At 35.1% G+C, this 26,938-nt stretch overlaps 1 protein-coding gene across 5 annotated transcripts in view; it reads left to right on the forward strand.

The window, feature by feature from the left end:
- TRPS1 (transcriptional repressor GATA binding 1) overlaps nt 1-26,938 on the forward strand; it is a 312,015-nt gene that overhangs the window by 82,929 nt on the left and 202,148 nt on the right. For all 5 annotated transcript variants that reach the window (XM_069081182.1, XM_069081186.1, XM_069081185.1 and 2 more), the window contains one exon: nt 19,379-19,985. In XM_069081182.1, the coding sequence (XP_068937283.1) occupies nt 19,379-19,985 (607 nt within the window). The remainder of the gene's footprint in view (nt 1-19,378; nt 19,986-26,938) is intronic.

The following is a 26,938-nucleotide window of genomic DNA, read 5'->3' on the forward strand; positions in this document are numbered from 1 at the left end:
TGTGTGTGTGTGTGTGTGTGTGTGTGTGTGTGTGTGTGTGTGTGAGTGAGTTGTGTCTGAGGCTGGAACCAAACTTGGGTTCTCCTGACTCTGAGACCAGTGCTCTACTCACTGCGCCACCTAGCTGCCTCTTTACCCACAATTTTAATTCTTTGGAGGCTAAAATATGATGACTCTCAATTACATAACATAAATGGAAGAATACTGGTTTTAAAAACAGTATCAGAGGGAAATCTTGGGATCACTAAAATACATGCCCAATCTCTGAAAGACTATCCAACTTGTTTTCCTCCTTCTATTCAATTTTGGACCCACTTCATTGTCCATTCACAATATCTTTCCAAGATATGTGTATTAATACGGACTAACTCTGTAATATGTCAAATTAATTGCTTATTCCAGCATGAATAAGAGACATTTTGGACCTAGTTCCCTTCTTTGTAAAAAGGCAAAACTATTGAGTAATTTTGGATCTCATTGTTTTGGATTCCACAATGTTGAAGGACTTGGCATAATCACCATTATGTCATCTAAGCCACTGGACTATAGGAAATACCTTTTCATGTTGGACTGAATGAGGACATCCCCCATAAATGTGTCATGCTATATAAATCTTTGGCAAGCATGCCTTTTACTGATTTATCTATTACTAATCAAAGGTTATATAAAAAGTTATCTTTGTTTCATCTTTCAAAAATATCTTTGACAATTTTGCATGAGAGGCATTCTGTTGAAGGAGAACCTCTATGGAAAAATTTTGCTTTATTATTTAAAATGTATTTTGTCAACAAAAATTAGGCATACTAGCATCTTGTATTCTTCCTACCTTTCAACCAGTTGTGTGATCATAAAGATGATGTATGTAGTAACATTATTTGTGAAAAAATCACTTGTTATTTCATACTTTCATCAAAGATATTCTTAATATATGTGAAGATTATCATAAAGGTTTCAAAGAGATTATAAAGGTTGGGCACTTAGTGATTTTTTTTAGATCATTTCTCCTTTTTCAGGGTAATAATTTTTTTTTTTGCCAAGTATATTATCCCAATATGGGATACTGCATATTTTTTTATGAGCAATTGAGGTTAAGTAACTTGCTCAAGGTTACACAGCCAGGTGTTTCTGGGTGGGTGCTATGTGTCTGAGCCTGGATTCAATCCCAGGTCATCCTGACACTGGGGCTGGTGCTCTTACTCGCTGTGCTACCTAGCTGCCCCTTGCATATTTTTTTAAGGTAGCTTGAGAATCAATCTCCTTTTACTCTCAGAATTCTTTTGCAATTGGCACAGGTCTCCTTGGTGTATAGTGGTTCTAGTTCATTTACTCTACTTATCTTTTTTTTCTTTATTGATATTTCTACTACATTAGGTAATACGATGTTAGAGTCCAAATGCAGTACCCTCATACTTATTGATCAAGAAAGTTATTTGTTATAAAAACTTTACAAATCTTTTCTATTTTTGATCAGTTTCTTATCCTGTTATTTTCATCCTGAGAGACTCTTGAGATGATCTGGATTAATTGAATGTCTTGCCTAGCTTTATACAAACTTGTTTTTTTCTCTCTGCTACTTTTCTATGTTTTATGAGGACAAACTGCTTTTTATTTTCCACTGCCTTCCTGTAAGATTTTATGAATCAGTTTATATTCTAAACTGGTGCTACCCTTGGCTGCCACATCACTCTACTTGGCAGGGAGATCGAGTATGTGCTATTTGATGTAGTTTCCAGGCTCTTTTGCTCACCCCTTTGTGGTAATGGCTTTATGTTAGTTATACTCTGTTAAGAAATAGTGATTATATGTGCCAATATCTATTCTTTTATCTACTTCAAACTTTTCAGTTTGGAGAGTTGAGTCTAGAATTGCTTGAGTTGCACATCTTCACTTTTATTTCTTCTAATTAGTCATTTTTTTCTAATTAAAAAAGTGTGACTGTACAAGAATGTCATAGAAATGATTCCAACATTAGTAACTAGTCAATTTCATTTTTAGAATTACAGATTTAGTGGGCAGCTAGGTGGCACAATGAGTGAATAGAGCACTGGCCCTGGAGTCACAAGGACCTGAGGTCAAATATGACCTCAGACACTTGACACACTTACTAGCAGTATCACCTTGGACAAGTCACTTAACCCCTATTGCCTTGCCTTCTCACCTCCAAAAAAAAAAAAAAGAATTACAGGTTTGAAATGATATGGACCTTAGAATTCATTGAATCCTATTACCTCATTTTATGGATGGATTTCTAGATTTAATCAAAAACAAAAATCAAAATAAATGAACCTGAGGGAGTATAAGTTACTGGCTTAGAGTCACATAGCTAGTAAGTATCTAAGGCAAAATTTAAACTGTAGCCTTCCTTCGTGATTTGATTTTGTATTCATCATGTGCAATACTTCTCAGATCTCTTAAACAAGAAGTATTCATGGCATAGAGGCATGAAGTTTCTGTATAGTCTTATTAACTTTTGACTTCCCTTGTTTTTTATTTCCTAATCATTTTCTATATTCAAATCTCTTTTTCCCCGTGACTTTACAATGAGATGACAAATATTTATGATTTTATTTTGAGGAATTTATTGACTTCATCAGAGAATATCTCTGTATTTGAATGCTTTACAACAAATTTGAAGCATAATTTATGATTATTTTCATGGAGACCTTTCCAAAAATGCTTATCATGAGTTTCACAGTATGAGATGACTGAAGTTTTTCCTATGAAAAGCATGTTTGCCTTTGGATACATGGAGGAAAAAAAAAACTGTCAATTCCTTTATTTATCTCTCTGTAGAGAGCATGGGAGCTCTCCTGAAACTTCCTTTTGTCTCATGTTTATAGCAGTGATATTGGGATTGATGCGATTTAGTTATTTCAGTAATCTGTCCCTCTTACTAGTCACAAGATAAGGATATCACATTTTTGGAGTCCCATTTATAGAAGGTCTCAGAATTCTATGATTCTCAGAACTCTCTTCCTCTTTCTCCTGTTGTTTTGCAGAGGGCAAGTCACACATGACTCAAGATCATTTTATATTTTTCTTTGTTTCATGGGTAGCCTTAAACACATAATTCATCATAAAGTGGCCAGCTTACTGCTAATGGAAAATAATACTATCAGGAAATAATGAGAGAAAAAAAAACATCTTCTCTAAATTAATATAATACTGTGAGAAAACTGAAATTGAAATCATATTAGTCATGTTCTCTTGGGTTTTAAATGATTCTTTTTCATTACAGTAGACTGTAAGCTTTTTGAGGTCAGCAGCCATTTTTTTCCCCATATTTGTATCTCTTCTGCATAGTATAGTGCTGGATTCTTAAAAAAATTGTATTTACTTGAAAAATATTTGTCTAATTGAATTAAAAATTCTATTTTCTAATAATGGATTTTCTGTTGTGTGGAACTATTCATATTAGGGGGTGATAAGCTTTTTAATGCTTTTGTAAGTCTTATATTTATTTCTTTGCTGAATTATATGTACCCTATACATCCAATTTTTAAGGTCAATCTGGCTATATACATCTGTAAATTCATCTTCATCTTTATATCTAAAATATTTTCTTAAGGTGTTTTTTTTCATCATTCTATTGGATTATCCATTCACAGTGCCTCACTTTCAGTCTTTATTTAATTTTATTTTTTTTAAGCAATTGGGGCTAAGTAACTTGCTCACGGTAACATGCCCAGTTATTTTGTGTGGGTGTTAAGTATCTGAGGCCAGAACTGATCCCAGGTCTCCTGACTCTGGGGCCAGCCCTCTTACTCACTATGCCACCTGGCTGCCCGATTTTCAGTCTTTATTGCCAACAATGTTGCAAATTAAAAGAATGATTAACTTTTTCAAAATGTCTGATCTGCTGAAATATACTTAAATTTAACCTCTTTCATTTTATCCTTCCTACCATAGTCATTTTTTAAAGTTGTTGAATTTGGATTTAACAATTTATACCTTTATTCCACTTGCTGATATTTAAATGTACTTGCAAGGTGTGCAGATGCACAGATGACTTCCAGAGCTAATTAGCTAATATTTACAATGTATTCTGTTACTTTGACTCTCTACCCTATATCTGAAGAAGCAAAACACCGACAAATATTCAGAGCTAGTCATAAAAAAATGCCTTGCCACTGATAGCAACTCATTTGAGTGAAGTTTAGCATGAAAACATTGAAAAGACTAAGGACATTATCTTACAGATATGGTTTTGTTTCATCTGTAGATTGACTAGAATGACTAACATTATTATGAGAGTGGTCATGCCTTACTCAGAACAGAAAATATTATTACTAATGGTGTATAAACAATAAATCTTTTTATAGTCACTTTTATGTACTTGTCAACTAACACTTTACAAATGACTCACACTTTAAAAAAAAAAAATAAAACTGGTATACGGCTGGGATGTAAAGCTACCAGGCATCGAAATTTTAAGGGACCAGGTAAAGAAGCATCTTTACAGCATTTGGCATTGCTGTCAGAAAGAAAGGAAAAATAAATGATATTTTTCAACTTAACTTTTTGGTTGCTTTGAATTTGGCATGATGCAGTATTTCTAGAACTATTTATTTGTGGTTCAGCTTGAGAACAAAAGGTAAGCTAATTATTGTCTTTCGATCTCAGAATTCTCCTTTAGTTATATAATCACAATGGCTAGCAACCAACAAATCCCTATTGTATTTGAGCACCCATAAAAAGCTCAAATAGCAGCATGGAATGACTGCTTCAGAAGTAAGAGAGTATAGAAAGACTTGAAATATGTCACTGCATATGATTTTTTGTTTCTGTGCAAGTTATTTTTGCTATAGGCATCCTGATATCTAAAAGTCTTTTAAAATATGAGACCCAAAATAAAACATTTGCACAGAAAGATTGTGCCTCTTGAAATTTCTCCACTCTGATTGCCTTTGTATTAGAAATACAACTTATATGGTGTTACATCTATGGTTATTATGCTGTTACAATTCATTCTATACTATTTATTGACTATCTACTATATACAAGATGGAGTCCAAGTATGGATAGGGTATTAAAACATCTACAAAATGAAAATAAAGTATTTACTTGGAGGAGCTTAAAGCCTAGTAGATTAGAAAATTACATGAGCAACTAATATATTGTACAGTAAGTAGTATATATTGTAAGAATAATACAAATTCTACTGGGATTCAAGATCATGTATTGCTTTAGTGATGATGACAGACTTCAAAGATGAGGTGATATTTAACATGAGTTTTGAAAGATAGATAAGGGAGGATACTTAACTCTTTTTGTAAGTCTTCACAACAATATTGATAACATGCATTTGGTTTGCAACATGACAGTGCAAAACTTCTGAGAAAAATGATTGAATCTTTATTACAAAGTGAGCCAAATAATGTGTCTTGTTCTTTTCTCAGGCCTAAGACAGTTTATAATTGTGCTCCAGTGGAGTAGTTCTATGTTCGATGGTTATCAACAGAAAATATATATTTTTCCCCCTTGTGCTCAAACCCAATTCAAACTAAAGCTTTGGATAGCAGAACAACATTGACTTAACAGTAAATTACACGAAAGAGCATTATATAACAGCAGCAATGAGAAACATCATTATAAAATCGTACTGTATCTTACACCTCCATCCTTTCCTAGACAAAAGAAAACCTCTAAATATTTAAAGTAGCAACAAAGAGCCATGTTTGGTATAATGTCGATAATTTAATGCTACCAACTTATAAGCAATAATCAAGTTACTAATTACTATTTTATACTATTTATCTTTTTCCTCCTTTTAGATAGTGTTCTATCTGAACATTATCAGTACAGTATGGTTTAAAAAGGAAAATAATATTATTTGTCATAAACTCTTTGCACCTGAATAGAATTCAGGTAAGGCTTGTAATACATACATACAACTTAAAACTTTCATTGGCCTTAAGAGGAATCAACATTATAAATGAAGATGAGGACAGGGAGCTTATTGAAACAAATGTGGTAAGAAACCTAGGACCACTTACAATGCAGTTGAAAGAAAGAATAATATAATTTCCTCTAAATATGAGTATGTGCTGTAACCATGTATTTTGGGTCTGATGTTATCAAGGAGAGAAAGTATATTTTGGGTTGCAATGAGGGGATACCTTAACTGTTTAGGCCTCCAGGGTACCATTTAGTAGATTGCCTTTTCCAATTTACTAAGTGGTGTTCAATGGCCTGAAAGACTGAACAGTTTACTTCCCTCTCACTAATAGTAGTCAGATGCATAATCTTAAAGCATCCAAATTGTGAAGATAATAAGATCATTATCTGTGGTTCTATTAAGATCTTGGGAGGGGAAGGGGACTTTTTTCTGAGTATACGCCATGAGTAAGTGATAGAGACATTTGCTTATTCAGTTTTTTTTTTATTCTCCTATGAAAAAACAATATTTAGACAGGGTTTTCTCACCTCCTATTGGCTACTCTACCCCTTACTTTTACAGGATGATGTGGAAAATCACATTTCTTGCTAAGTAATTGAGAAAAGTATGTACAATGAGACAGCAAATTAAGATTTAGCCAACTAACAGTGTAAAAGCCATTGGATTCCCAATGGGTTCAAGATTCTGCCTCGCTTACTATGTGACTTTTGGAAGTCATTTAACTCTTCTGGGCCTCAGTTTCCTCCCCTGTAGAATAAGTGCATTGGGCTGTATTACTTCTTAGCTCTAGCTGTGACCTATGGAGCTCCTTCCTTCTCTGAGAACCTGAGACATATAGGATATTATATGCAGAAGTGGTTTGAAGATTTTTTTAAAAGGGAAGATAAATATCATGAGCTATTATAAAATTAAATAAATTTAGGACTTACAAGTTAAAATTCATCTCACTTTACCTAATCAAACCTGACCCATCTGGATGACTTCCAACGGTATACTCTTCTGTCCTACAGAATCATATAACTTCCAAATAGGAAAAATTATTAGCAGCTCTCCAAATTATCTGTTGTGTGAACTGGAATCTTCTCTGTAATTAAAAAGAAATTGTCCAGTCTCTTGGCAGCTAATGGCCCAGTGAATAGTGTGTTAAATTTGGAGTCAGGAAGAACTGAGTTTAAGTTCAGTCTTTCATACTCATTAGCTAGTAAAGTTTAGGCAAGTCATTTAACTTTTACCTCAGTTTCTTCTTCTGTATAATAGGTATAACAATAACAATAACCTCTCATGGCTGTTGTGAAGATAAAATGAGATATTTGTAAAATACTTTGCAAAATGCTATACCTGAACATTTCCGGTTGTGGTGGGACACTAAGATAGTCCAGTCTACGTTGATAGCTCTGTTTTCTGGCAAGTGTTTTTTGTGTGTTTTTCAATTTTTTTTTTATTGATGCAAAATCTTCCTTACTGTAACATTTACACATCAGTCCTCATTATGTCTTCCAGGGGCAACATAAAATAAATCTAGTCCTTCTTCCACATGCCAATGAATAAGCAAGTTCTTACTAAGCTTGCCAACTATAGTTCTAAGCACCAGAGATACAAATACAAAAATGAAAGTCTTTGACATCCAGGAGTTTACATTATACTGGGGATGTACAACATGTTCACTAATTAGTAAATGTTGAATATAGCAGTACAGTGGAAATATTTCTGATTTCTTGGAGGTTCAAAAGCTATATCTGTCACTTTGCTTGATGTGGGGAAAGTCCTGAGACTAAAGTTTTCTTAACTGTAAAATGAGGAGGTTGAATTAGATGTCCTTGCACATCATTTTTTTCTGTAACATGATCCTGTGAAATACAAAGTTATGGTTGGGGATGGTTTAACCACTGGGGAAATCAGGAAAGGCCTCTTGAAGGAGATGGCACTTAAGCTGAATGTTGAAAGGAGGAGAGAGGGATTCCAAGAGGTAGACATAGGGAGAGAGAATATTCTAGGTATGGAGTACATTGTGTGTAAAGACATGGACATGAGACATATATTGTATTTAAGTAATAGGAAGTAGGCCGGTTTGACTAAAGAGAAATGACTAAATCAGCATGGAAAGATGGGACAGAATCATATTGTGAAGAGCCTCAAGAATTAGCAGTGTTTTATTCTTTCTTTTTTTTTTCTTTGTGGAGGGGGAAGGTAGGGCAATTGGGATTAAGTGGCTTGGCCAAGCTCACACAGTTAGTTTTGTTTGTGTGTGTGTGTGTGTGTGTGTGTGTGTGTGTGTGTGTGTTGTGTCTGAGGCTGGATTTGAACTCAGGTCCTCCTGACTTCAGGGCTGGTGCTCAATTCACTCCCCCACCTAGCTGCCCCCAAGGAATATTTTATTCTAAAGGCAACTGAGAGTCATTGGAGATTCTTATCAGTCAGTCAGTACATTTTTATTAACCTCCTATGGCAAGTAAGGCACTATACTAAGTGCTTGAAATACAAAAAAGAAAAGAGTCCTTGTCCTCAAGGAACCTCTATCTAATGGGAGAAGACAACAATTGATCAATAAGCTTTATTGTTGTTCAGTGTCAGACTCTTTATGGCTCCATAGATCATGCTGTCCATGGGGTTTACTTGGCAAAGATAATGAAGTGGTTATTTCTTTCTCCAGTGGATTAAGGCAAAGAGATGTTAAGTGACTTGCCCAGAGTCACACATCTAGTAAGTGTCTGAGGCGAGATTTGAACTCAGGTCTTCCTAACTCCAGGCTCACTACTCTATCCACTGAGTCACCTAGCTGTCTCCTGGGCAAACAGATGTTAAGTGACTTGCCCAAAGTCACACAGCTAGTATCTGAGGCTAGATTTGAACTTGGGTCTTCCTGACTCCAGGTTCTGTGCTTTATCTACTGAGTCGTCTAGTTGTCTCTAAACATTTATTAAGCATTAAGGATGACACCAAAGTTATCCACTGTTTTCCAGGCCATCACCAGTTATCCTGACTTTTGTCTTGCTTGATTTTGGTGACTCTGGAAAAGATAGTGAAGCTGATAGCTTTGTACAACTGCCTCACTTAATTTCAGTTTCTGTGCAGGTCGTTGCCCATTGATGTCATTGATCCTCTTTGAAAATGAATGATGAACAACAGGCACCTACTGTGTGCTAGGCACTTGCTGATGAAAGCTGGATAACACACAAAAGGAAGTTGAAAAGCAAGGGGAGGGGGCAGTTACCTGACTTGGGGGCATGATGGAGAGATCCTAAGAGTCCAGTCTCATAGGAAAAGAGGAAATGACTGACTTGGGCACGCTCTTTAAAAAGAATTTCTGGGAGGAGCTCAGTCAGATCTTGCCTAAATTAATTCCTGGGGCCTGATAGTGAAATGAAAAGGGAAAACAGGATCAGATTTTGCTTCAGGAATATCAATCTGGTAGCTTTGTAGAAGTTGGATTAGAGAAGGGAGACTGGATACAGGGAGATCAATTAGGAAGTTATTGTGATAGTCCAGTGACAGATGTTGAGGGTCTTTAGATATTTCAAAACTGCTGTCACGTTTTCCCTAGATATTCTCTCCCCCAAGCCATCTATCACAATTTCTTCCACCTGATTGTTATATGATGTGATTTTTGAATTGCATGATCATCTTAGTTGCTCATTGTGAGCTTGTAATCACAGAATCTGCTTTTCAGCCTTCTTTGTGTGTTATCTTCCCTCCTTAGAAGGGTTGTCTTTCTCTTTTGTATTTGTATTCCCAGTGCTCAGCACAATGCCAGACACTTAGTAGGCACTTAAATAAATAAATGTTTATTGGCTATTATTTCTGTTTAGTGCTTTCAGTAGTATCTTACTTTTCATGGCACTGTTTAGGGTTTTCATGGCAAAGAAAATGGAGTGGTTGGTCATTTCCTTCTCTAGCTCATTTTACAGATGAGAAAACTAAGGCACATGGGGTTAAGTAATTTGCCAAGGTCACACAGCTAGTGCCTGAGGCTGGATTTGAACTCACAAGGATGAGTCTGCCTGTTACTGGTTACTGGCTATCTAGAACTGAGTTTATCAATGTCCTTTCTAAAACAGTAAGTTTCAGGCAAATTATACTAGAGCTTCCTCTTTATAAATAGTCAGCTTCTAAATTCAATGCAAGATTGCATTAGCTTTCATGGTATATGATTTTTATTCAGCTTGGAGTCCAGTAAACCTCCAATGAAAGATTCTCATTTCATAAGAACTGTTGTTTATCCATTCTTATTCACCCTCACCCCCAATCTTATCCTTTTGCAGTTGCTGTTTTTTTTCCAAATATAGGAATTTTATATTTGTTCTTAATTATCATAACTTAAAAAATACCTTTTAACAATCCCCAAATGTTTCCTTTACTTGACATCATTACCAGCGCCTCTTGAGAGGTTTTATTTTCTGACATTCACATCAAGGGCTATCCTCAGTTTCTTAGATCAAAGTAAAATTCTTGCTGAAACATGTTAAGAGTCAGGGAGTTGACCATCCAAGCAGGAATTTCAAATTGGGTCATTTAGTAGGCCCAGACTCTCAGTCTGAAGATGTGAAGCTCTGTGGTGAATTCATTGTTTGGGCAGGTACCCAGGGCCTTGGAACTATATTTAGCTGAAGGTGTGAGCTGTTTCCAGGGTAAGTATTGGTCGGTGGCAGAAAAAGGAAATTTCCATATATTTCAAAGCTAGTTGAGATCAAAGGTACTGAGACTTTGTAAAACAGGTGATGAGTTTCTTATTTTAAAGATTGTACTTTTGTGTTTTCCTCAGGAAAAAATGTTGACTGTGAAGTAAATTTGTGGCTAAATCAGTCTTTGCAAATACATTTTGTGTAGAGGATAAAAATGGGACCAATAAATTAAGAGTGGAATTAGTTTAAAAACAAATAAATTTGAAGTAAAAGAAATAAGGCCTAAATTTAAGTAAAAGACTGTACAGGGACATCTGTCTTATAGTTTCTTTGGAAAGATTGCCACTTATATCAATCACCTAATAATTTTTATCACTCACTGTTCTTTTTTTGCTACTTGCAGCAAAAGAGTAAAATATTCCTTGTTCTTTAGGTATTTATAAGTTATTATTAGTGCATCTTATTAATATTAGTCTAACACATCGAATGAAATTCCTTGGTTGATTGTAAATGGTTATAGCACTTTACAAATGTACATCTTATAGATAGAGACATATTTCTTTTCTCTGGTCAGGTTTTTTTTGCTAAAGTACAAAAGGAAAATTCATTTATGTCTAAAAATATGGATTTTCTGAACCCAAAGACAAATCTTTAACTTATTACTTTTAAAGCATGTGATGGCTAATTGCAGTCTGATGCAACAATACTACCATATGTGAGTTAGACTGAAATATGATTTTAAAAAAAAATTACTTTGAATTTGTATTTGCCTAAAGTCTTTTCTTAAACCAAATTGAAAAAATATTTTTTTCTTAGTATCAACATAAGGATTTCACAGATAGGTTGAGCATTGTTGTTTAGCATTGTTATATGTTTATTTGGATATTGTCAAGCTCCTTTGGAATCAATAAAGTATGGAGCCTTCTTCACCCATAGAAGATGTGGTCTTCTGTAGAAAATCAACTTCAAAGGACTTCATATTTCCATCAAGAATGCCTTTGATTCATGCATAGACTGTTTTAATAAAAAATACAGTACAGATAAGAAAGTAAACTCATGAGTCAGGAGTTGTTAATGTCTTCTGATTTTTGTAGAAGTACTATGTGTAATCTTTTCTACTTGGAAGAAAATTTCAACTAAAAATATTTTGAAAATTATTCCCTGAGTATCTTAATCATTTTATCTCTTACAGAGAAGTTTTTGTTTGTTTGTTTGTTTTTGTGTTCATTTGGTCAGATCTGTCTCTCTTTCTAGCCTTTTGTTAGGAGGTGTCTCAGCTTCTTCCTGATATGACAGTAACTTGTATCTATGTGATGCTTCTAGATTTAGAAAGTGCTTTCATTACAACATATGAATTATGTAGTGGAAGTATTTTACAGATGAGGAAACTGAGGCTCAAAGAGTTTGCGATTTAGCCATGGTCACATAAGTAGTGTTAGAATCAGGATTTAAATACAGTTTCCCTGCTTCCCTATTGTCATTTATTCTACATCTACAATAAAATATTTGGTTTAGAATTACTAATAGTGAAATACAGTGGTTCCATATTTAGATGGTGGATAGTGTCATACATAGATTGACAGCTGGAAGGGTTCTTAGATGTCCTTTAGTCCAACATTTTCCATTTCAATATGAGAAGATTAAGGTTCAGAAAAGTGAAGTTGTTTTCTGAGAGTTACTCTAGTTGTAAATGTCAGAGATGGGATTTGAGGTTGCTTTATATCCATTGTTCTGCCCTGCTGCCTATCCTTGAAAATTCCAATAAGATATAATAATAGCTGTCAGTTATAGAGCACTTTAAAGTTTGCAAAAACAATAATATCAACAACAAAACCCTTTACCTATTAAGCTAATATCTTATTTGTTCTTTGCAACAGTCCCAGGAGATTGGTGCTATTATTACCTGCATTTTATAGGTTAGTAAACCAGGGCTAAGGAAAGTTAAGTGACTTGCCCAGTGTCATATAGTTATTAATTCTCTAAGACAGGATTCATATTCATGTGTTCCTGACTCTGAGTCCAGCCCTCAATACTCTAATCCACCTAAGTGTCTTCATAATTAATAACTGTCTCATATATAGGTAGATATAGATAAAGATACATATTGAAAAAGGTAGATATCCCTATCTATCTACATGTACACACATTAATACATATAGGCCTAGAAACTTACATTTGATGAATATATAATACATATACTTAAAATGTTTGGGTCAAAAGGAATGTTCAGTCATTATGAAGCAATGAAGTAATCATCACACCTAACCTGTCTGTTTCTGTGTGTGTGTGTGTATACATTTATGTACATGTATATCACATTTCAGACACCCACAGCACATCTCTGATTCAGTGAGAGAAAGCTAATTTTATTTCCTAGTGAGAATAGGTCACTATTGAATTATAGGTTGGTATCTCTCTTCTTGGGTTGACAAATTTTCCATCTTTCAATTTTACTTAAATGCATCTAAGAAATATCCGGTTTATTTGGATTTTTCAAACTCTCCTTAGAGTTATTTTCCCCCCAGATGATTTTCATTGTGTTGTGAGATGCTGCTGCTGATTATCTTTCATACTCCTCCTCGAGGCTTCACAAATGAGTTTGTTTGCTGAACTTCTTTTGACTTCAGCTGCCATCTTTCTACCCTTGGCAAATAGATGAACTATTTATTGAGGTGGTTTCTGAGCTTCTGCTACCACATCTTTGTGGTTACTGTTTTGTAATGGTTAAACTTCTGTAAAAAATGATGATAAATCCAATGTCTTTACTTTTGTTCTACTTGCTTCCCTTTCTTGAGGACAGGGTGGTTAAAGGAGTTGCTATAGCCTGTTTAAACAAGTTGGATTAAAAATTTAATTACATGCAATATCTTCTCATTTTTATTTTTTGTTCTGCTTTGAAATTGATTTTGACTATGGTTCTAAACAGATTGTATCCAGATAATTGATTAAGAAATGGTTGCTAAATCAGTAACCCACTTCCTGCATATTAATATAAGGTTGGTTTCATATTTAATGATCTTATTTCTTTTTCGCCACATGCATTGCCTCCATTCTCTCTACTTGAAGACAGTGCTCTTGATGGTCTTAGTGGAAAGAGGCCTGGTTTGGAATCAGATCCCTGGATTCAAATCCCTGTCCTACCACTTTTTTATGTCCCTAACTTTTGACAAGTTGCTTAATACCTTTGGACTTTATTTTCCTCATCTAGAAAGTGAGATTGCTAGACTAGAATGTTACAATTCAATTTTCATTATATGCAGGCATGAGGCTCCTGAATTTTCTTCACAATCCTTTGAATGATATGCTTTCCACATTCTGAACTACATTTTCCAATAATATTTACTCTCCTTTGTGCTGCACAAATTCACATTGAAATGACTAGGTATTGGGCTATATGGTGACTTGGTGTGAAGGTCTTTTTTGCTTTTTCCCTTCCCCTAAAACATATATAATTATGGTAGTCTTTTTACTTACATTCGTCATGCACACTATGAGCCAAGATGTCCAAGAAATGATTTTTTTTTAAGAAATGATTTTACTTGTGGCCTTTGGTTGTCTAATTCAGTTAATCCCACCAATATCTTTGTTCACTTCTCTGAGGACATGTCCTTCCATTTCATGGCATTTTATATCAAAAATAATAAAAATGCTTCAAACAGATTCATGGCATACATTATGCTTATTAAGACAGAGATAATTCTAATTGGCAACATGTCATATACTTAAATAAAAACAAGATGTATTAAATAGGTCATTTGTTTACAATAACGAACAAAGAGATTAGTAATCCAAAAACTAACAAGAAAAAAAGTAATATAGTTGAAAAAGAGTCAGCAAATTTTTAGATTTTTGAAGATACATCATATTTGAAAGCTGAAAAGGATCTTTTGACACCAACTCTCTCATTTGAATGACAAGGAAACTGAGGCCCCAAAGAGGTTAAGTAACTTCCCTAAGCTTTAGTAGTGAGCTGATTGGATCAAGGTGTTCTGGGTTCAAATCCCTGCACTGACACTTAATAAGTGTATAACTGTGAGTATATTATTTCACTTGACTGAGCTATAATTTCCTTATCTATGAAGTAATAGTGACAAATATTTGCTTTTGCCTCTTTACAACTCTACTATATCTATACCTACTATGCCTGGGGTTAGAACTCAGATGTCCTACCACCTTTTTCTAGAATTTTCCCTATTACATTGTGTTAACAGACAGTTAGAAATGCAGCTTTGGAGTTGGGGAGTGAGTCTGGGCCACAGATACAATTTAGGGAGTCATCTGCAATGATGTAATATTTGAAAACAGAGAATGTAAGAAAAGATTTGTGAGATGGAGAGAGTTTAGAGAAAAGAGAAATGAGGACTAAAGACAGTACCTTAGAAAATGCGTTATTTGGTTATGAAAGGAAGAGGACAAAGTATCTCAGTGACAAAGGTTATAGGGAAAAATCTATTAGAGAGTTAGGTGAAAAGCCAGGGTATTTAGTTGTTTTAAAGTATATATATTTTATATAGAACATAAAATATATTGTGTTATGTTACAGAGTTGGTCATAAAAAGTATTTTGTTTCTTTGATAAATATTAGTAACAAGTAATACACTGTTTCAGTATAATAAATAGCACATGTTTAACAAAGCACTTCAGTATAGTACCAAAGAAAACTTTTTTTTTTTAAATAGTGAAAACCGGTGTGTGTTATTCTATACCAAGTATACCCATATGCAGCATGGCCCAGTAGAAAGAATGTTGAATTTGAATTTAAGGGATCAGGGTTCAAACACTGGATTTACTTATTACTTCCTCTATAACCTTGAACAAATCATCTAACCTCTTTGGGTCTCAGGTTGTAGCCTGTGAAATGAGGGATTAGGCTAGATGATGTACAAGGTTTCTTCTGGCTCTAAATCTATTATTCTATAACCTTTTGAGTATACTTTATCACAATGTGGTGGATTCATTCCTGTTCATCAATAAAACACGTATCTAAATATTTTCAGTTCTTTTTGATGAGTAATTTTTATTTCAAAGTTAAAAGGACAAAGGCAATATAAAGTTTTATTAGAGATAAATAAAACTAGGAGAAATTTTATACTTTTCATAAGTTTTTTTTTCCCAAATAATTAGAATAGTGGGACTCTTACTCCATTGACTATAGAAAAGTACTTTGTAAGTAGCAATGTGTAACTTATTGTATATAATGGAAAATTGTATAATGCAGCACCAGATATGCTTTCAAAAATCTGTGAGTTTATGGTAGAAAAAATATTGCTTTAGTAGAATTAAGCAAATAAGAAGTAGAAAAACATTTATTTAATCAAGTAGAAGATACTAGTATGTTCAGTTATAAAAAAGAATGAAGTTGATATATTTAGGTCAAGTCAGTAAGCATTTATTAATCACCTACTGTATGTCAGTTATTATGCTAAGTGCAGGAGAGACAAAGGCAAAAATAGTCTGATCTCAAGGATCTCACAAACTATTGTGGTAAATACAAATACACACACATGCAAAACACACACACATATATACACATATGTATATATGTGTATACACACACACACATATATATATAGCGTATAAATGTATATTAGGATGAATTGGAGATAAACATTAAGAGGTTTCAGGAAAGGCTTTGCTTTAGCTGAGATTTTACTTGAGACTTGAAGAAAGCCAGAGAGGCCAAGAGGCTGAAATGAAGAGGAAGAGAGATCTAGGTATGAGAAAAAGTCAGGGAAAATTCTTGGAATAGAGAAATTCGCTCTCTTGTGCCTGGAACAGTGTTACAGCAAGCACCCTAGCATATCCAGGACGATTGCTAGCAGAGATTCTTTCATCTGCTTTTCTAAAGGAAAGCAACTCAAAAAAAGGGTTAATAATCTTACTTTAATCAAACATGTATCATTTTTCCTAGTTCAGGGAAAAAGTCAGCACTCAGAACTTCAGAAAATACAACACAAATTATAAGCAGACAAAAAATACAGAGAAAATAGACAGAGCTTCTAGCTATCTGATCACTGCATACATACATAATTAGTTACCAGAGAGAGAAGCACCAGCATCTTTAGGGTCCAGGGCACCATAACCTTGGTGATCTAGAGCCTAATTACAAAGTAACAAAAGGTGTGGGCCTTCCCCTAAGCAAGATTCTCTTGTTGGGCTCCAAGTGAAACCCATTAAGGGGCAGGGAAGATCTTCACATTCCCTTACTAACAGGGTGATGATATTACTAGATCTCAAAGTATCTGGTGGGGAGCAAGATATAACTAGAAAGATAGGATTATGAAGGACTTTAAAATCAAATGGATAATTTTATATTTGATCCTGGAGGTAAAATGGAGGCAGTATAGTTTTTTGTATGCAGCTAGGGGAATTGACATGATGAGACTTGTACTTTAGGATGACTAGTTTGACAACTATAGAGAAGATTGACTAAGGAAGGAGAACCAACCAGAAAGACATTGCAGTAGTTCAGGCATAAGTGATAAGGGCCTATCCTAGGGTAATGTTGGAGGAGCGAAGGGAGGAGACAGATGCTATGAGGATGCTATGAGGGTAGAATCAGCAGGATTTGCCAAATGATTGGATGTGGAGATGGAAGAAGTGAGGAAGTGAAAAAGATTGCATATGGACATGGGTGACTGGATAGATGTTGGTACCCTGAAGAGTAATAGGGAGTTTAGGAAGAGGACAGGACCTAGGGGGAAGGGGGAAGGAGTTCACTTTTTAAACATTTTGAATTTAAGATTTCCATAAGACATTGAGTTTGAGATATCCAATTGAAAGTTGGAGATATAAGACTAGAACTCAGAAAAGAGGTTAAGGGCTAGATAAATGGATCTAATAGTCATCTGCATAGTGCTGATAATTGAATACATGAGAGCTGAGGAAATCAGTAAGCAAAAGAGAAAAGAAGTGAAGGGAGGAGAGGAGAGGAAAAGAGAAGAGAGATCCCAACACAGAATCTTGGAGGGTGAAGGGCATCTACAATTAGGGGTTATGGCCTGAATGAAGATCTAGCAAAGGAAACTGAGGAGCAGTCAGGTAAGAGGAGAATAAAGAGAAAACAGTTACATGAAAACCTGGGAGGAACAATAACAAGGAGAAAAAGGTGATCAATGGTGTCAAAGGTTGTAGGGAGGTTATAAAAGATGAGGATTGTGAACAGGCCCTTAAATCTGGCAATTAAGGGTTCCTTGGTAACTTTGGCCAAAGCACTTTCAATTGATTGATGAGATCAGAATTCAGACTCTCAAGAAGAGAATGACAGGAAATGAAGTGGTGCTATGAATTGTAGACTGCCTTCTCAAGGAGTATAGTCAGTAAGGGGCAATGGAGGGGGGATTTATGGGATTATAACTAGTGGATATGGACAGATAAAATGAGGGTTTTTGTTTTTTAGAATGGGAGATACATAGAGGTAAACAGTATAGAAGCAGCTCATAGACAGGGAAGATAGAAGATAAAAGAGAAAGTGTAGAAGATAGAGGGGGAAATATGCTAAGGGGAACAGGATAAAATACAGGATCACTTTTGCATGTAGACAAGGCTTGTTTTTGCAAGAAGGGCTATGTTTTCATGTGAGAAAGGAATGAAGGAGGAGAAAGTACAGAAAAGCATCTGACTGATGTGACTTGAAGAAGCGAGAAGAAGGAACTCTTTTAAAATTTATTTCTATCAACTCAATAACAAACAGAATTGCCATTTCCATATTTGGAACAGAATAGAAAAAAATGGAACATGCATCAAGTGTCAGGTCTCTATCGTGTATAGCTTGCTTTCCAAATGTATAACAAATTCACCCTGTGTGTTTCAAAGCTGTCCTCTTTGTGCTATCTTGTTTGAGCAGCCTTCCCAATGTTCTTTTCTCTGCTTTAAAATGTCTCCATCATCCTATTTCTCTTCTCTTATCCTGTCACTATTCTCCTTCACCCGCCCACCCTCCTCCACTGGAGGAGTGTATACACACACACACACACACACACGTATATATAAATTTAATGTTTTTATTTTCAGCATTCATTTCCACAAGATTTTGAGTTACAAATTTCCTCCCTGTCTCTCCCCTACCCTCACGCCAAGATGGCAAGTATGTTGAATACCCCTCCACCCAATCTGCCCTTTCTTATATTCTTCCCCCCTCACACACACATTCTCCTCTTACTTTCTTGTAGGGCTAGATGGATTTCTGTATGGAATATTTTTTTAAAGAAAATAAAAATGATGTCCTTGTGACAAATATGAATCATCAAAGAAAACAAATATACTCAATGGCTGTGTCTGAAAAATTGTCTTTTTTTTCACCTTGAGTTCCTCACCTCTCTGCCATGATGTGGGTAGCAAAGTAGAAACTTTCTGATCTAGTAGAAAGAGCACAATTTCAAGTAAAGATCTGAATTAAATTCTAGCTCTTCATGTTATTGCTTGTATAATCTTGAATGTGGGATTTCATCTGTTGCAGTCTCAGTTTCCTCCCCTGTAAAATGAAGGAGTAGGGCTTCATGATCTCCAAGATTCCCTGATTGCTATATAGTTCTGTGGTACTGTCATCCGATATGCAAATAAAGTTGCACAGCCTACAGCTAATTGTCTTAGTGTTTATAAGCTGAGTGTTTCTCTGTGTGTTTGTGTACACTTGGTCTAACAAAATGAAAATTAACACCTTTAAAAATTCACACTAAAAATATGAAATTAAAAATTGCAGTTAATTATACTTTAAGTTCAGGTATTAGGAATGAATGCTCAGTTTCATTCCGCTTTCTAATTTATGTGTGAGACAAGACAGGTTACTTTAAGAATGATTAAAAACAGAAAATGTTAGGAAGAGTGGATTTTAAATGTATTTTTCCTTCATCTTCTTTAGGAGAGCACATAACTGCTATAAATGCCGTCAGTGCCGCTTCACAGCTGCTGATACCCAGTCACTACTAGAGCATTTCAACACTGTGCATTGCCAGGAATTGGATATCACTACGGCCAATGGAGAAGAGGATAGCCATGGTGTGTCTGCTATCAAGGAGGAACCCAAAATTGACCTGAAGGTCTATAGTCTAATCAATCCAGATTCTAAAATGGGGGAGCCAGTCTCTGATGCCATAGTGAAGAGGGAGAAACTGGAAGACAAGGAAGGGCTTAAGGAAAAAGGTTGGACTGATGGTTCCAGTGATGATCTTAGAAATGTGACCTGGAGAGGAGCAGAAATTTTAAGGGGTAGCCCATCTTATACTCAAACAAGCTTAGGTCTCCTGACTCCTGTGTCTGGTACTCAAGAGCCGCCGAAGACTTTAAGGGATAGCCCTAATGTAGAAGCTGCCCATCTGGCACGACCTATTTATGGCTTGCCTGTTGAGACCAAGGGATTCCTGCAAGGAGTGCCCACTGGAGGAGGAGAGAAGTCTGGATCCCTTACACAGCAGTATCCTGCATCAGGTGAAAACAAGTCTAAGGATGAGTCGCAGTCCCTGTTACGGGTAGGAAACTTTTTCTTTCTTTCTTTTTTAATGCTAACAAGAATAAAAATAAACTGCACTCTCTTAGGAACACAGAATTTTTTTTAGGATCATATTATGGCATAAGGGTCAGATTATCCATATCAATTTGAAAATTCATATTTATAATGTTAAGTTGGCAGAAAGTCATTCCTGTGTGTTTGAATAATAAGACACAGAGTAGATGCAATGGTAAGCAATCATTTGTTTGTCTTCTCTATTAGTTCTGATTGAATCTTGGTGAATCATCCCTGCCTATTATGCATGATGATGAGGATACATTTGAAGGAGAAAGGTTTAGAACCCAAGAAGGATGCAATCTGTGTCATTGAAATAACTAAATGCCCCTTAAATTTCAAGATGGTGTGACAGTTCATTCTTAATAACCAAGATATCAGAAATTCAAACACTAAGAACATAAAACCCTCACTGTGAAGTTATTACAGAATTGTGATGTTTGGTAAAACACAAAATATAATTACATACTAATGGCAGTGCTTATTGTTTGGTTGCCAGGGAAAAGGAGTGTGTGTGTGTGGTGGGGGGGATTCTGAGAAATAGCTAAATGTGATGAGTATGACAAACCTCAATATCAGGAGAAATAGTACATCTTGTGTTCTTTTTATCATCCAAGGAGAAAGGCTGAAAAACGATGTTTTTCATGGGTAATAAATGACTCTAAGTAAAATGAGCTTCCTTTTATTTATTTTTTTTTGTTACAATGATGCATTCAGTCTGATCAATAATTTGTTTTTAAGATTTTGGAAATTAACATGTTCAAAGTGATCTTTATTTTTAATCTAAACTATCATAGATAGTATTTTCTACCTGAATTCTAAGGAAGTATTGAATATTCACAGGGTATTTAAAGCCTCTGTTTAAGTATAGAAGGGGTTCTTGCCAACTCCAAAAGACTCATGATGGAAGGAGATGTTTACATTCAGAGAAAGAACTAGAAAGAAGAGAGTTTGAATGCAGACAGAAGCAAACTACCTGCACTCTTTCTTTTTCTTGTTTGGTTTTGTTTCCTCTTCCCCATTGTTCATTCCATCCTTTACAATCCTTCTTTACAACCTATTGTCTAATGTGAAAGCATTTGCAGGTCCTATACTTGATTGCATGCCACCATGGGGGGCAGGGGGGTGGGGCGGTATGGGGGTGGGGCGGTATGGGAAGGAAAGGGAAGGAGAGAAAATTTGAAACTCAGGCGATTGTGGAACTGAATCTTGTAAACTAAAAGTAAACAAACAAATTAATAAAGACAGAAAAAAAAGAAGGGGCTCTTGGAGCCTAGGCTTTTCAGAATTCAGGTCAAAAGGTATGATGAACCAGATACATATTGGGATCCACAATGCACAGGTCAGACATTTGTTGCCTAAGCAACATTCTGGATTTTTGTAGATTGTACCTAGCATTTTGTTAGTTCAATTGACATTCAGACTTTAAACTCAAAAAATGAAGTTTCTTTTTTCTCACTTTCATTAGATTACATTTGATTCTTCAACAACATTACTTTGTTTACATCCTTTTAACACCTTAATATTTTAAAAGTTATATCTGATTTGTTGCTGGGAGGAGGAAGCCTGGGAGGGGATGAGGAGACAAACTCCTTGAGCTAATACTGAGAAAAGAATGATTCTCCTCAATGCATGCATGACTCTTCCCTTCCTGCTTCCTTGGGATTGTCTGGGAGTTGTCTGGGCTTCCTAGGAGGCCTCCTAGATGATTGAGTAATGGCCTTTAGTGTTGATTATGAACCTTTGGTTAGAAATTTTGACTACCCTGAAACCAAGTACTGGACTGGGATAGAAAAAGATATTTGTTCTCTGCTCATAGTGAAACAAGAAATCTTTGATTATACTCCTTATGAATACCTTGAAAACAATCCCCTTCATTCCCCCCTCCAAAAGAAAAGAGAAAAGGATGGAATGAAAATTCATTGTGAGCCTTTGAACTCTGGTTATTACTTGGGGAACCAAATTAACATAAAATAAATTTTCAATGCCACTTTTTTTAAAAGAATAAATTTGTTGGTTTCTTATGATTTCATGTCTTAGGGGTTTTGTGTAGTTCCTTTTCCTAAGGAAGCAACATTCTGGATTTTTGTAGATTGTACCTAGCATTTTGTTAGTTCAATTGACATTCAGACTTTATACTCAAAAAATGAAGTTTCTTTTTTCTCACTTTCATTAGATTACATTTGATTCTTCAACAACATTACTTTGTTTACATCCTTTTAACACCTTAATATTTTAAAAGTTATATCTGATTATTCAATAGCTCAAAATCTGATGGACCTGTCAGTATTAATGACAAGATTTTGGTGCTACTTTCCTGCCTTCAATTCCTTGTAGGTTGTGGAATAATAGTCCTTATTTAACAAATTCAGTTTCTTTTTCATTCTTCCACTCCTCAATCCCTTCCCTCCCACCCCCATAAAGAAGTTTCTTTCAACACTGTGTATTTTGTTTTATCTTTCTAAGTCTCTTATTTTTGTCTACATGAGCTTCTGAAGCAGTTGCCATATAGCTAATGACCCTGTAATTTCATAATAATATCTGCCTAAAGTGTCTCTCTCCAGAAAGATGGGGAGAAACTTAATCACACATTTGAGTAAAGTGTCATGGACAATGATATATTTTTTTTAACTTTATAGCTAATCTGGAATCTCTTCTGTTCTAATTTCTGTAGTATAAGGTAGGATATTCTTGGAACTCTAGTTTGTGGTTGAATTAATATGAATAGGTTACTGGACCCAAACTGATTGTATCAATTGAATTTTTAAAATAAGCCATGTGCTCTCTTTTTCTTTTAAACAATTCATGATTATATGACTGACTTAGGAAACAGAAGTGAAAGTCTCTTGTTCCATATTGCTTTTGGTAGTAGAAGTCTGTATCCCCCAGTAAGTCATTATATCTGTTGATTTAGGGAAGCTAAACCAAAGGGAAAGACTGTACTTTCATGTGATATTTAATAAGATATAGTTTGAGAACTTCTTTGAATAATAATAGTTTTAAAATAGAAATGGGAAAGTGAAATTTATAAGGTTCATTTTTCCATTTTGAACGATAAGGATAAGCTATCTCTTTTTCTTAAAGAATTAGATCCAATCCGATAAACATTTACAAAGCACCTACTATGGTAAGGCACTGTGCTATTATTGTGCCTTGCATTGAGAAACAAGAAAAAACACAGAGTCCCTGTGTCTCCCAGTAGGTTATGTTTGATTAGGGCTCAATACAAAAATAAGTAAATTCAAAATAATTTGAGGAGGTAGAAAATAATGACAGGGGTAACCTGGGAAGACTTCTAGAAGGAGAAAAGAATATAAGGATAGTGAAAGGCAAAGATTAGAAGGGAGTACTTTCTAGGGTGTTTGGCTAGTTTTTGAATTGCTTGGAGGTTGACAATGCAATTTTGAATTTGGAAATAGCTCGTAGTCATGTTGACTAGAACCTACAGTACAGGAAATGGGAAACTTTGAACAATGGCTGGAAAGGGTTATTAGAATTAGAACATAAAGGGTCATAAAAAGGTAGGTTAAGTAGTAGTTTGTCCTAGAGGCAAGTAAGGTAGCCCAAGAGCCTTTTTTATTTTTAGCATGGAATTAACATGTTCAGACTTATTTCTCAGGAAGATTTGTGAAGAGTGGCTTGTAGAGGAACAGAATGGAGGCAGGGTTATCACATAGATCTCTATTGCTGTAGCCTAGGTGGAGGGCAGAGGGGAGAGAGAGACACACACAGAGAGACACACAGAGAGACAGAGACAGAAATGGGGAAGACACAAAGAGACAAAAAGGAATAAAGAAACGGAGAGGGAGGTTACATGCAAATATGTATTGAACAAAAAAGCTTGTTTAGAAAGACAAGTAAAGTAAAAACAATAAAAAAAGAATTATCAAATTTTATGTAAATACAGGAAGGATCTGTGATTTCCTCTGAAGTAAGGGAACTCCCTCCATCTATGTATCAAGCTAACCATCTGTGATTTAGTAGATTATTTCTAGGAAGTTGCCTGAGGACACATACAGATTAACCAATTTGCCCAGAGTTACATAGGAAGGTCAGAGTTTAAATTTGAACCCAGTCCTTCCTGTCTTCAAGTTTAGCAATCAGACAACAGTATCTCATCCTGATAATTTTTATTATTTTATGGTCTAAAAGTTATCATCTCCCCTCTACCTGCCAAACTGTACAACTCCACAGACACATACTATGCTGTCAAACTTGCATGTCTTTCCCCCATGCCTGGAATATTCTCCTTCTCAGCTTCTCCTAATCTGTGTCTTTCTTAATAATTTAATACTTACTATGTGATATTGATTATAGTGTTATTGATTATTAGCGGAAACTTGTTGGATTGTCTAAAGTGAGGAAATATCACTTTTTTGTGTAAGTCCATTTTTTAAATTATCCAGTTGAATAATATTAGAAAAAATGTCTGGTTTCACCCAGAAATAAGTAATTGATTTTCCCCTCTCTTGGAGTTCAGTTTGAATTGGAATTGGACAGACCTCAGAAACCAGTTAATTCAGCCTGTTCCTGATCAGTAGTCCATCTACAACATTCCCAAGTGCTCATTTAGCCTTTGCTTGAAGGGTGGTATATTATCCTGGGAAGGGTGATATATTATCCCCTTCCCCACCCCTGTAGGAAGGGATGGAGGGAAGGATGGAAAAAGGGGAGAAGAGAAAGGAAAGGAAGAAGGGAGGGGAGAAGGAAAAAAAGAAGAAAGGGTTTTCAGGAAGAAATATTTATTAAGTACTACCTTTATTTTTGCTTTTATTTGTAATCCCCAGAAATTAGCACAGGACCTGGTACATAGTAAGTACTTGATAAATTCTTCCTTCCTTCCTTCCTAAATACTTGGGAGGAGCTGGAAGAGACTTCTATGGCTAACTAGGCCAATTTTCCTCATTTTAAAATTGAAGAAACTAATGGTCAGGAAGATTTTGTAATCTTCCCAGGGTGTGACATCAGGTAGATCATTCAAGAGGTGGGATTCAAACTCAGATAATCTGTGTAAATATGCACAGACTCTGTAGTCTTTGCACTATATCTTAATAAACATTAGCTGAAGCTTAAGTCACATCCTTTCTTCTACTTTCTTCCACTTTTAACATTGAGCAAGATGCTTTTTCTCTCTAGATCTTGGCCTAATGAGTAGGTTGTACCAGATGGCCCATAAGATCTCTTTCTGCTTAAATTCCTGTGATGCCTGTATAACTTTCTGTAAAGAAATACCATTAGTTCCCTCACCTGTACCTCATGTGACATAGTTTCCATTTGCTACAACATCCTACACACCAACCCCTGAAAAGACTCATGGAGCAAATACATCTCTATTTTTTAACTGTTATCAGCATTATATTTTTTTTCATGTTCTGAGTAAGTTCCTAAATGGGAGATTATGTGTCAGGCAATATAGATAGCATGTAAACACTTATTTTTCTTTTAAATTTAGATGGTCTTTTATACCTTTCTGAAAAGTAACTTGTTCTCACTGGATTATTAACCACAGACTAGAGTCACAAAATCATTACTTTTATGAGTGGGAAGAATTTTAAAGACTAAAATGTTCCTTTAGCATGGCATAACTTCATATACAAATATGAGAATGTTATTGTATTGAAACTTTGATTCTAGAATAATAGTTAGTTAATAAAGATATTTCAAATATGGAGTAACATTGAACCCTAAATTTGTACCCTTTTCAGGACACTTTTTTTTTTTTGCTTTTTGGAGGGCAATTGGGGTTAAGTGACTTGCCCAGGGTCACACGGCTAGTTTTTGTGTTAAGTGTCTGAGACCGGATTTGAACTCAGGTCCTCCTGACTCCAGGGCCAGTGCTCTACTCACTGAGCCACCTAGCCACCCCTCAGGACACTATTTTCAACCGGATTTAAGAGCTAACTCCGAATTGAGACTGAATCTGAGAATTTTGGGGGGGGGGAAAATAACCAAAAGGATATTAAAGTATTAAATTAAATATTTTCTTTCACGTTTTAATTGAATTACTCTGGTATTTCCTTTTTTATGGTATGTAAAATATATGGTTTCTTCTCTTTTAATATGTATTCATATAAATAGATGTATCTGTGCATATATGTATATATGTGTATATACATACACAAATATGTGTGAATCAAATATGTGTGTATATGTATACACATATATGTTTGCTTGTTTGAAGAATACTTAAGTAAGAAATACTTAGAAGAAATAGTTCTTTTGACTGAGTTCAAAAATTACAAGAACCAACTGAACTTTATAAAATCGGTAATAATTCTCATCTCAACTTCAGAATTTATTTGTGTAAAGGGGGAAATATGCCATTAAGCTAATTAAATATTTTAATAATGCCTAATGCATTTTTAGATATTAAATGTACTACAAAAATGTGTTTAAATTTAATTGATGCATTCTTTGACCCTGTGTTCATCCCATTTCCTCTCCAGCAGTAAAGAGTAATTTGTGAGATGAAAAGGAGGCCAGGGTGGGGTGTCAAATTTTGGTTGATCTGAGGTGTCCTTTATACAAATGTTTTTTAGTCCATTGTTCTGTACAGAATATCATATATTCCCAGAATTAGAACTTTGATGTTGCTTTTAAATATGAATTCAAGCATTATTTTCCTCACATAACTAGAAAAGATTCATTTTGGAAATTATTTTAAATTTCAAGTGGGGATTCTAGTATTTGTTTTGTCTTTAGTACCCTTTATGTTTTTTATGTTTATTGCATTTTAGTTAGTTTTCTATGGGTTCACAGCATAGTCCCATCGACACAGTGCAGTTAAACAGGATTCTATTCCATTGGTCATGTTCCCAACTTAGCCCCCCCTGCCTAGCTGTGTGACTTTAGAGAAGGGCCTCTCATAATCTCAGTTGATCCATCTCTAAGAGAAGATAATGATACCTACCTTCCTCA

The sequence above is a fragment of the Petaurus breviceps genome, unplaced genomic scaffold, assembly GCF_028583685.1.
Source record: "Petaurus breviceps papuanus isolate PSGF00001 unplaced genomic scaffold, PetGlider_PUasm1.0 98, whole genome shotgun sequence".
In the NCBI taxonomy this organism is placed as follows: Eukaryota; Metazoa; Chordata; class Mammalia; order Diprotodontia; family Petauridae; genus Petaurus; species Petaurus breviceps.